At 34.5% G+C, this 13,149-nt stretch overlaps 1 protein-coding gene across 1 annotated transcript in view; it reads right to left on the bottom strand.

Annotated features, from left to right (window-relative positions):
* Positions 1 to 13,149, bottom strand: part of astn1 (astrotactin 1) — a 282,848-nt gene that overhangs the window by 251,374 nt on the left and 18,325 nt on the right. The window contains exon 2 of the mRNA XM_067364076.1: positions 8,536 to 8,890. Within this exon, the coding sequence (XP_067220177.1) occupies positions 8,536 to 8,890 (355 nt within the window). The remainder of the gene's footprint in view (positions 1 to 8,535; positions 8,891 to 13,149) is intronic.

The raw sequence follows: 13,149 nt of genomic DNA, 5'->3' as shown, positions 1-13,149 counted from the left end.
GTTGTTTATTTTTTATTACAAAAAGAGTTCTTAAACCTGTTAAACTATGACAAAAATGGTTTTGCAACTTATTTCAATACCGTGATAATACCGTACACCATGATAAAAGCTTCATCAATTAATCGCAACATGAAAATTTGATACCGTCACATGCCTAGTTAGTGCGCCGACATATGGCGCAAATGCGTTCACTTTGACTCGAGTTCGATTCCCGTCTTGAGGTCCTTTGCTGATCCCGCCCCCCTCTCTCTGCCCAATGCTTTCCTGTCTGCTCTCTAATGTCCTCTCCAAATAAAGGCACAAAAAGCCCATAAAATATAATAAATAAATAAAAAAAAAGCATGGCTATAACATAACCCGTTAAAAAAAGTGTCTGCTCTATTATAAATAATTTATATTTAAAAAAATAAATAAATACCCAAAACAGCAGCATTACAAGATGGAAATATAGACTAGAAAAGACAGGCCTATTTAAACTTGCTCTGCCCTTACGTCCATTACACTGACTCACTGCGGTGTTGCCAGTTGTGGCAGTCTTTCCAGCTCTTAACGACGAATGTGCTCTTGGATGGTTGAATTCGATCTCATGAAAGTGCATATCATTAGCATGATTTTCTGTTTATATGTGGCATGCTATTTATACGCAGGAATTAAATTTGGCGTGCATATGATACGCACATGTTTGATGTGCATATAACAATAAAAATATAAAAATAATAAAAAAAATAGCACATTGCATGTAAGGGAAATTAAGACATAACTGACATAACTGACAACTGAACATACCTGATTCTCCCCAATACATCTTAGTGCAGATGAATCTGAGCTTTTGTAAAATATGCACATTTTGTATGAAGAGAAACAGACCGAATTTAACAGTGTCCAAGTTCACCTGAGGAAAAAACACAAAACACGACTAACCAACTACAACAATACGACTTCAAATCTATACTAATACACAATATTTACTATGACACATCCCCATAAAATTCCCATGCTTTGTGCATAAATTATTCACATAAGGCTTTTTTCCCACAACAATTTAAAGGGTTAGTTCACCCAAAAATGAAAATTCTGTCATTTATTACTCACCCTCATGCCGTTCTACACCCATAAGACACCCGTTCATCTTCTGAACACAAATTAAGATATTTTGATGAAATCCAATGGCTCAGTGAGACCTGAATTCACAGCAATGGTACTTCCTCTCTCAAAATCCATAAAGATACTAAAAACATATTTAAAACAGATCATGTGACTACAGTGGTTCAACTTTAATATTATAAAGCAACGAGAATGTGTTTTTAACAATTTCTATTTCAAAACACTGCTTCATGAAGCTTCGGAGCTTTACGAATCGAGTCAATGATTCAGAGCACCGAAGTCACGTGATTTCAGCAGTTTGATATGAGTTCCGAATCACTGATTCAATTCGTAAAGCGCCGAAGCTTCATGAAGCAGTGTTTTGAAAATAGATATTGTTAAAAAATCATTATTTTGTTTTTTTGCTGCAAATAAAATATTCTTGTCGCTATATAATATTAAAGTTGAACCACTGTACTCACATGAACTGATTTAAATATGTTTTTAGTACCTTTATGGATCTTGAGAGAGAAAGTACCATTGTTGTGAAAGCAGGTCTCACTGAGCCATTGGATTTCATCAAAATATCTTAATTTGTGGTCTTACGGGTGTGGAACGGGTGAGTAATAAATGACAATGACATTATTTTCATTTTTGGGTGAACTAACCCTTTAATATCAGTATCAAATAAAAATGGTCCTCAACAGGTATAGATTGAAGAAAAAGAATTGCATTTGATTTAAAAACCTTTTCAGGACTCTCTTCTGACAAATAAAAAGAGCAGGTTGTACACAGATTGAACAATCTCTCTTATCCTGGCTAGACAGGGAATTCATTTGCTAGTCATTTCAGACAGACTTTCTTAAAATGGATAAGTTTGGCTAACATAAGTTATGCTGGATCTGCTAGAGATTTTAGAAACACAAGGGCTTTGACATTGAACTTCTTAACAAAGACAGTCCATCAAGATTCACCTAGACACCTCATTTTATTTTAGGTGAACAAAGGAGACTGACAATGAAAATCCCCTTGAAAAAAAGCCATAGAAGAACTTTTTCATGTAATAATGTCAAATGAGTCAGAGCTGTACTGAAATGTATTCGCACTGTGTTGCCTGCATCTATATAATGTCTTATAGCTTAGCAGCCAAAATATAAACCAACATGTAAGAAAGCAGAATGTTTCTAGAATTATAACTACCAATGTGGGCAATTTAATTGACTATGTGCTCAATTTTATATGCAAACAAGCATGCATGCAAGTTTGCCTTGCTTGAGGGTTTCAAATCATTAGCTACCCTCCAGCTACGCTGCACATAACTGCTGAAAGAGTGCATCTATTTACCTGCTAAAACTACTGAAGTGATAGTAAAACCTGTGTAGAATAATAATAACTGTAGCCCCAGGTGCTAAACAAGTCATTATGAACAATAAAAGTTAAATGTCACAGCCATTAACAGTAATTAAAATGCATCAAAATGAAAAGTAACAAAAGAGTCCTGCGGACCAGTTCAACCTTTCAACATCTGTCATTACATCACTGAAAAAACCTTTGAAGATTCATGATGTCTATTTGTTCCTGTTTGCTCAAAGAACTCTCCACAGGTAGCAACACGTGGAGTGTCATACATTATACCGGCAGCCTGTTAATGCAACTGCACTTTCCTTCAAATCAAGTTTGCAGAAGCCAAACTCACAATGTTTGCTTGTCCTGCGCATAGCCCTGCTGACAACACGTGAGTGTGCATAAATATCTTCGATTCCTCTGCGAATACCTCAAGGTTTGCTATGAGTTCTCAAATGCAGGCACTCGAAACACTGTGTCATCCTTGGGATAATTCAAGGAGTGACAGATCAAAATTCGTCGTCACCATATCTCCTGGATTTTATTCTTGTTCAAAGTCATCATGGACTATTTTCTCCTGAACGCTATGTGTTGTTCCACATAATCTGAGCACGTAGTTGAGCTGTTGTTGAGGCAAACTGAAGGGACTCAGAGGCTAAAGACATCGAGAGTTAAACAAGCGTTGTGAAAACTGTGAACTCTGACGGAAAGCAAAATCGGATATCATCCATTTGCTCGTTTTAAAATGTTTCTACTTCAATGTCTGTACTTACATGCTCAATCGTCCTCCCCTTGTTAAACAAACAACAAGGGATTCCAAGTAATTTAATTTTTCCAATTGTTATTATTCAGTCAAAACAAAGGCATTTGCTAAGACAACTATAATCGTGCTGTGCAAAGAGCATGAGGCTGTTTGTTAGAAACAAAAAAATTAACATTTATCGATTGTGACAGAGATGGGACTCTAAGCCAGCGCTTGCGATTGTAAACTAAAAGATAATTTGCATTTGATTCTCTCCAGATGTAGTTGAGTAGAATTGCGGTTTCTCTCTTGAGGTGGAAGCGTAATGTCACCACTCTTCAAGGCATCCTTTAAGCACCAGCTCTTGTTGCCATGGAAACCATTCATTGCCACACAATCTTCCTGTGCTGTCTCGCAGAACCTTCTTCACAAACACACAGTAAAGCTCACCTCTAAATCCTGGATTTCGCTGAGAGAGAGGGTGGAAACATGGATCATTATATCTTATTGTATTTGCTTTACTTCAGTACGCCCCTATAGGAGAAGTCAGACAATATAATCAATTATAATCTCCTATTTTCTTTATAAAAATATACTAATAGTAAAGTTTAAAAGTTCAGAGGCAATGAATTTTTAATAAAAAGAAAGAAAGAAATGAATGCTTTTATTCAGCTTTTATTCAGCAAGGATCATCAAAAATGTAAAGGCTTGTACAAAAAATCTATTTAAAATAAATGCTCTTCTTTTAAACTTCCTATAGATCAAAGAATCCTGAAAAAAAATGATTTCCACAAAATATTAAGCTGCACAACCATTTTCAACATTGATAATAACAAGAAAATGTCTCTTGAGCAGCAAATCATCATATTAGAATGATTTCTGAAGGATCATGTGACACTGAAGACTGGAATAATGATGCTGAAAATTCAGCTTTGCATCACAGAAATAAATTACATTTTAAAATAGAACACATTAATTTTAAATTGTGCTAATATTTCTCAATATAGCTTTCATAAAAACATAAAATTCCAGCAGTGACATCAAAACTCATGTAGGGCCCTATGAAATCCGTTTTTTTTTTTTTTTTTTCCCTAAAGTCCTTTTTTTTTTTTTTCAAATTCAAAACTTTTTTCAAATTAAATTTTTCAGGATTTTTTTAGACTCAATTTTAATGGTTAAATTAAAATTTTGTATTAAAAAACATGTCTAACTAATTGAAAAAATAAAATGTATACAATTTAACAACAATTCATTAAATGTTTAACAAAAATTACATTTTTAGGGCCCTATAAAATATATATATTTTCCCTCAAATTCCATTTTATTTTTTACCAATTCCATTTCCATTTAATAATCAAAAAGAATGTCTAATTAATAATTAATAAAAAACTTGATGAATAAAAAAACAACAAAGTTTATTAATTTAAAAAAATAAAAATTTCTGTGAAATGTTTTTTTTTTTTTCAGAAATTCTGTGTTGTGTATTTTAGTTTTACTGACAATAACATAAAGGCATAAAACTTTAATTTAATTAATCTTTTAATCGTATGAAATTAAACTGCAAAACAAAAACTGTTAAAATTAAAACATGAAATAAAAATTGTGATAATTCCTTAAAAATAGTTTTTAATAATAATTTATTATTATTAGTGGTATTATTATTATGCTGAGACGTAATTTCTAATATACAACAGTAATATACTTCTGTCACTATTCCTTCGAGTTAAACTAAACTTTTATTGTGATGGGTTGCTTTGAGTTTCTGTGTGTTTATGATATGACAATATTTTTTCTCAAAATGGTAAAATCCTCATGAAATGACTCTCGAAGCGGCTCTGGAGATGAAGTTCATAAATCATTTCCTCTATAGTGAGGCGGCATTCATTCACACAGAGACACGCAGAACATGCAGGATTCATATTTAAATAGTCTTTTTGAGATTTAATATTCACAGACACTAGTGTATATATCATGATTTAATCTAAGTGTACTGACCTACTTTTTTTTTATTAATCAAATTTGTGACACATTCCGTGACATTCCATGTTATACAGTAAATTCTTATGTAATTCTTAAGTAAACTTTTATGACTGGATTCCATGATTTTCCGTCCGATTCCGGCCCTACTCATGACATCACAAACTAACAAAATAAAAACCTGTGCTTCACAATTCCTGTGAAAAAAAAGACAACATCGTCCATAGAAAAAAAAAAAACAACAACAAAAAAATAAAACAAAAACAGTGATGACGTGTCTAAGGATGCAAATGCTTCAGTACGTTAACTAAAAATGGTGGTTTATCACAATTCAGCTGCAGGCATGCATTCATGTTAAATTATAATATCCTTTAGCAAATACTACAACAAAATAGAAGCCAGCTAAAGCAAATAAATAAATACGAAATTTTACCTAGATAGATAGGTATTCAAATTACAGTTTTAAAACAAATCCATGGACTGCCTGCACTCGTCTGAATGAAAATCTTTTCAGCAATCTTTTCTTCTTCTATGTGTGACTCTTAGCCAATAATCAATTAAAGAAACATGTGAAAGCCAATCTTAAACTAAAACTTTAATTTTACAGACTTTACCATTTGGGAAACCCATTGCCCATGCACCATAGCTTGTCCCTGGAAGTTATTAAAGCAATAGAGCTAAATGTGTCCTCATTTAGAAAGCTAAGTAAAAGTGTGTGTGTGTGTGTGTGTGTGTGTGTGTGTGTGTGTGTGTGTGTGTGTGTGTGTGTGTGTGTGTGTGTGTGTGTGTGTGTGTGTTTGTGAATGCATTTGTAGACTGTACCAATTACCCTAATGTATCCAATTAAAAATAGCTTGTTCAAAGACTAGTGGCGGCTCTCTAAAGACTGCATTTATAATCAGGAAACAAGACCACAGAGCGAGGGGAGGGACGTGCAAACACCTTAGGCAACATTTATAACACCGACTTGAAATTACTCCCCATGATCATTCCAATCAATCTTATGCAAACAAAGAGCCTTTGGAGGAGGTAGAGGCTGAAGGAACAGAGGAGACGATCTAGCAACAGCGAGATTTATGAAGTAAGGTAAGGTGTAGTGTGTCTGAAAGAAATTAAAAATCCAATGTGAATTATTAAAACTAAAGGGACGCCAAAAGAAATATATGATGGTTTTCAAACAGGTTTCCCCTGTCATCCACTGGACAGAAACAAACAGTCCCGCCACAATCTCAAGCCAGATCAGAAACTACAAATGACTTACTTCACTGCATAAATATTATTCATTCCTATTTCTACTGTTTGTGTTCTGGGACCCTCATACACCATAGAATATGAATACTGAGAATATTGAGACTGGTTTCAAACATTAAATCCAAAACATTCATGATAAAAAAGTTACAATAAAGATTGAAAAAAAAAAAAAAAGTTTCCAAAAACCTAAAAAAAATTCTGTTTTAGCCTATATAAAGACCATCAGGTTTCTGCAGAGCGGCACATGCTATTTTTGAGTGTTTTTGCACTCTAAAGCGCTGAGCTTATTTGAATTCTGTAGTCTAAGTATTAAAATCCTGACTACTAAAAACTTTGTGCAATGAAAAATGCAGTCACATCCGAATATTGTTAACAAACTGAAATCTGGTTAGCTCTGCATGCTGACACTATTTTTTAGACTCCAAGGACTTCTAGTTATAAATATGCAGGTCCTCATGCATTCAAAAATCACTGTATGCAGATCAAACTCTGCTATTCCCAGATGTAACCTTTCATAAGTTTGCAAGAGAATGTGAGCATAAATTAAATCACAAATTAATTATTCATATAAAGTACAATAAATATTGTAATTAGTATGTGTGTATCATCTAAACGCAAGGGCGTAACAATCACTAAAACTTCAAAATTATACCTTTAAATTCACTATTATTGAGAAAAATACTCTTTCTACTTCCTGTATAACATTTTTCCCTAGAGTGAGAAACAACATGACATGTTTGACAATTCTATGGCAGTGTCAAATAAACAGTCAACCCCAGCACAAATGTCAGACCTATTCTATGACAGCCACAAACACTTCACACTACATATCTGATTAGCTGGAAATGACTTATACAACTGTCCACTCAGAGTGAGCGGCAGACAGGCATAGTGTTCAGCACCATGGACAGCAGCCAGTGTAGAGCTTATGATAAATGCTGAACACACAGTATTCAGTTCTTTAAATTACAGTTAAAGCAATCAAATCAAAGTTTGTTTTTAGGCTTTAAAAACACAAGAACTGGGGAGATCAAGAGATTAGGAGGTCTGTCTATCAATCTATATTTATTTTCTTTTTCTTAAAAAAAAAAAAAAGGCTGACCAAACCAGTAACACTTTCCAGCATAGGCTACCAGACCCACAAAATGGGACAGTTAATACACCTCATTTCACACACACAATAAAAACATTACGTATTTCTATTTAGTTGCTCTTTTAAATTAATTTAAATATTTAAATAAAAGCATGGCGGGTGGCATAACAATTATTTTGTTAGTTAATCTAATTACCACAATAAAATGTATGCACAAAAAAATATCAAAATGTGCAATATTTAAATGTGAACCAAGTCAACTAATGCAAGTAACAACTGCACACTTAGTTTGTTCTTAACATGAAGGCACACAGTTTACTGATAAGTTGTATGTTTCTAAACTACTGTTTCTTCTTGTTTACAGCAAACAATTATGGAATATCAAAGTTTTTCAACTTTCTTTATATCATATAAAAGGCACAGAGTTACAGATGTTGAACCAAAATGGTAAAACACTCCCTGTTCTCTGATGTTGTTGTACACATTAATATACTGGAAGGTGAGACTGTGTGACACATTTGTGTAAATATTCAAGTAAACAAACTAAGAAACTAACAAACAATATCTATCTATCTATCTATCTATCTATCTATCTACCTCAGGAATGAATCAAAGAATACATTTGTTTTGTTGTGGTTGTTTGCTTGACTTGTTTTTCCTCAGAGTTCACAACAGGTCAAGCTATGGCACAAACTTCACCCAAGTTTACACATGGGATTCTCACAAGACTGTATCCCAGTGAGCACTTAGTCTCTATGGGCTCACAGCTGTATATGTCACGCATGTCCATCATTAAAACATTTGTTTGCATAGGTTTCATCCTGCCAAACGAACATCACGCTTCCTATAGCGCAAATAACACATATCTGCAGCTTACCGCGTATTACTCCGGGCAAATCATATAATAGAACTGACCTATTTGAGTTTCTGCACTAGGCCTGAGGGATATTACTATTTAGAAGCACAATAGTTGCCACAATCAACTATACCTATATCTTTAATAAGAGGATAAGAGGTTGAATTGGTCATAAATAACAGCACTCACCCAATACAAAGTACGGGAGCTCGGTATTTTCCAAGTCGTCAACAACGACTATCTCGCCCGGAAAATCGTTCCTGACGGAGAATAGCAGCTTGGGCTCGGAGGCCGACGGGCTGTGCATGATGCTCAAGTCGTTCTCTCGCAAAAAAGGCAAAGCGGATACCGTAACGCTTTTCATTTTGCACTCCATGTCTTGAGACTGATCTTCTTCGCCGTTCAGACATTTCACACCAGCGGAATTGAAGATGACAATCCAGAGAACGCCGATAAGCAGACCGGAGTGTGGTAGTAGCATCTTGCCGGAGACTGTGTAGTGGTTGTCAGGCTGCGGCAGTCGGTCAGCGCGGCACACTAGGAGCTGGAGGAGGAGGAGGAGGACCGGGGAATGCGCTGGCAACACACTAATCTAGCTGTTTGCGTGAAAATGCACGATAAAGGCAGGGTTTAAGATTCAGATATTCTCCATCCACCGGCTAAATATTCTTGTTGTCATCATAACACGACTCGGCTTAGTGATGACAGCGAGAGAGGCGGAACAGCGCAGCAACGGAGCCCGTTATTGGGCTTCTGCACCTCAAGCCATTAAAAACGATTTTTCTTGTTGCAGTGGATGACCATTAGCAAGAGCTATATATAATAGTCCTGTAGCACTTTTAAAACAGACTATTGTTTGCCATTATTTCTACTTTATCCATTTAAATGCCCTCATATCGTCGAGTTTGTTGTTTTATCAAGTCAAATAGCCTATTTTACGCTCTCTCTCTTTCTTTGTTTTGTTTTTGAACTTTAACACTATTCTATATTTAACATTATAGTTAACCATTTTCATGCTAGCTTACAAAATCTGTTGCATATTTGTGACATTTTTTATAATTTATATTCTGATATACATTTTAAAATATTATATGGAGTTTAAATGAAATGACTTTATAGATAATGTCATGAATGTAAAGAAAAGTAAATATGCCATTAAAAAACTCCCTATTGAGGGGGGGGGGGGGGGTAAAACCAGTCTAATCTGGTTTGCTGGTCTGGCCTTGGCTGGTTTTAAAGAGGGTTTGGACACTTTTTAGCTGTTCAGACCATGTTAAACCTTAAACTGGTGTAATCTGGGGCATTTTCCAGCAGGGCTATTGGAAATCTTACCAAATACAATGATTAGATTTAGCAGGATATTACATGCAATTTTGCTCTATATAAAACAATGTAAAAGTTTTGAAGTAAAGAAATATGAATAGGTTACATTTATGGTGTCAACATCAGACAACAAAGTACTTTTACAGTAAAATGTCAAACTGTTAAAAATATCTATAAAACAGTAACAGGGCTTTCATAGTAGTACAATTTAAGTAATAATTATACATTATTAATATAATTTTTAATTAGTTTAAATGGATTATACTTTCTTTGTCGTAAACTGAATATAAATGCAAAATATGAGTGTCAGTAGAGAATAGGAGAGTAAGTTTTATAGTTCACTGACCACTGAGGAAAGAAGAGAGAACTGAAGCCAACAGCAGCTGCAAGCTCTGGGAAAAAAAAAAAAAGGAAGAAAGGAAAGAAAGAAGCAGTGCAGTCTGCCCCAAAGAATGATCTCCCTGTGTAATCTTGAGCTTATTCCAGCACTGAAGCAAGGCTTTAGCAAAGTGTGAAGCACTTTTGTGATGAAAGGGCACAGTACTCATTTCAGTTTTGACCTGCTCAATAATTGAACTTTGAGGGCGGTGGGGGGAGAGAGGGGTACACTATCGACACACTTGTGGTCCCATTGCTGTGATATCCTGCTCTCTTTTAGGGTTCTTTCTGCAACACTCCCTAAGCTAGTACTGTTTTTGGTTTACACATATCCAAAGACAACTTGACTGGGGCATAGTGAACTGTTGAAAGAGAATAATTACATTATTCTGCTGAGAATTTGACTTTGTTACCATCATTATTAGGCTACATTCTAAAATGGCATATTATCATGATTTGTTATTTCAACATTTTTCTTTTGTCAAACCAACTTTGATAATTAATGTGGTTCAGATAACATATTTTGAGTTTCTGGTGATTAAATCAATCGCAATTGTACTAACTCACATTTTTAATTTCATTGAACTCAAAATTTTAAGGCAACCAGGCATCTTACTTTTTTTAAGTTAAACCAACAATTCTTTTTTACAGTGTGTTATTAATAATAAAACTAATAACCCTTAATTACTCACCATCATTTCGTTCCACACCCGTAAGACCTTTGTTCATCAACTCAAGATATTTTTGATAAAATCCAATGGCTCAGTGAGGCCTGCATCATCAAGATCATTTCCTTTTTCAATGCCTAGAAAGGTACTAAAAACATATTTAAAACAGTTCATGTGACTACAGTGGTTCAACCTTAAAAAAAAAATAAATAGTGACTTTATTCAACAATATCTAGTGATGGGCGATTTCAAAACACTGCTTCATGAAGCTTAGAAGCTTTACAAATCTTTTGCTTCGAATCAGTGGTTCAGAGTGCCAAAATCACATGGTTTCAGTAAACGAGGCTTCGTTTCATCAAAACTGTTTCGAAACTTCAATAGTTCACATGACTTTGGCAGTTTGATACACGCTCCAAACCACTGATTTAAAACAAAAGATTCATAAATCTTCTAAGCTTCATGAAGCAGTGTTTTGAAATTGCCCATCACTAGATATTGTTGAATAAATTTGCTATTGTTTTTTTGGTGCACAAAAAGTATTCTTGCCGCTTCATAACATTAAGATTGAGCCACTGTAGTCACATGAACTGTTTTAAATATGTTTTTAGTAGCTTTCTGTGCATCTGAAAGTGTTAATTAACTTGCTGGCAATAGAAGCCTCACTGAGCCATCGGATTTTATCAAAAATATCTTAAAGGTCTTAGGGGTGTGGAACGACATGAGGATGAGTAATTAATAACAGCATGTTCATTTTTGTGTGAACTAACCCTTTAAAAAGAGAATATCACTCATGACACCTAAAGTCATTTACAATAACATATAATATAACATATGCACACATATACATAACTAATTTGAGATGTAATTATATATATATTTATATAAATAATGATAATACAATTATTATTATTATTATTATTATTAATCTCATGGTATTTTATGCTCTCTCTCTCTACCTCTCTCTCTCTCTTTCTCTCTGTTTGCTTAGATTAAATGGATCAGTGATGCTAGATTCCAATTTTAGATGAGAAAATCAAGGTGAGAAATGTTCTGAGGAATTTAACTAGACATGGCACAAATTCTTGTGCCTTTACTGGCAATGCTGGGAGGCAAATGTGTACACAGATGACTGCAATGCCTCCATAAGTGGAAGTACAGTCCAATCTTTAAAAAAAAAAAAAAAAAAAAGAAAGACAAAAATGGTCTTAATCTCTGAATAGACCAGGGTCTGTTGCTGCAGCTACATACAGTTTTACGTATAAACATAACACAACATATATAACGGCCTTCAAATGAGCAACAATCTGAGCAAGCCGCTCTAAATTATTCCTAATCTGCTCAAGGAACTAGCAACCAAGACATATTTCTAAAAAGTGACATCTTTTCATAATGCTAGTTACTTGGTAGAGCACACTGAAAAGCACATTTGAACTGCATGTGCTGTGGTTTATGATAGTGTCAGAAAAATACTGAAAAATCATGTTCTGTGCTGATATACTGCTATGTCACTAGAGACACTATAGTTCAGGAACATGAAAAACATTTTTTTATTTTTTTATTTTTTACAAGATCAGAATACCGTGAATTAAGCCTTCAAAAGACAAGAGTCATGTGACATGAGAAATCTATGTTATGCATTGGCAACTTCTGTGTTCTGAATTTGTTTGCATTCATAGCATTAGCCCTTGTGATAGCCATGGCAACCTCATGCAAGCCAGTTGTCAGATTTAGAAAAGGAAAATCCACACACAATATTTCCACGTTTTCTGTAAGGCTTAACAGCAGACTGTTTTTTGACATGACAAATTATCACTCAGGGATTTACAACCTTAGGATATCCAGCATATTGTTCTTATGCTTGATAAAATGTCCTTGCATTTTTAAAATGGTGTGAAGCAGGGATTAGACATAAGCTTCTTTTCTAAGAACAAATCATACTCTACATCACAATGTATAACAGCACACTGTGTCCACATTTATGCAGATTCTTATAAAATGCCAAATACAAGCTTCTCATAGGTTGTCGAGGCACGTATATGCTATCACACATCCTCAAATTTCTTTAAAAAGTTCACAAAGGAAGACACTGGAAGGGTTTTTTTAGCCAAGCAATTAGAACTTCATAAACTTGTGCTAGCCATTTCTCAATTACGGCTGCAAAGTGTTTCCCGCTGAGTTTAACAGCTCACAAAATGATCTTCAAACAGTATGACTACACTTTAATAGAGGACAGACAATAGTTCTGAAAAATAGCACTCGATGAAAGATTATGCTCAAGTGCTGCTGGAAAATTAACCCACGTATTTGGTCAGAATAACAATCTCTAAATAATTCTCACATATAAAAATCATTAGTACATACCCTTAAAGAGATATTTTATGCTCAGTGGCTCTTATGCTTAAGCTAACAGCCATTAAACTATATGTTCCATGTA

This window comes from Chanodichthys erythropterus, chromosome 16 (genome assembly GCF_024489055.1).
Source record: "Chanodichthys erythropterus isolate Z2021 chromosome 16, ASM2448905v1, whole genome shotgun sequence".
In the NCBI taxonomy this organism is placed as follows: Eukaryota; Metazoa; Chordata; class Actinopteri; order Cypriniformes; family Xenocyprididae; genus Chanodichthys; species Chanodichthys erythropterus.
Note: the sequence above shows the minus strand (reverse complement) of the source record. Positions and strands in the feature narration are given on the sequence as shown.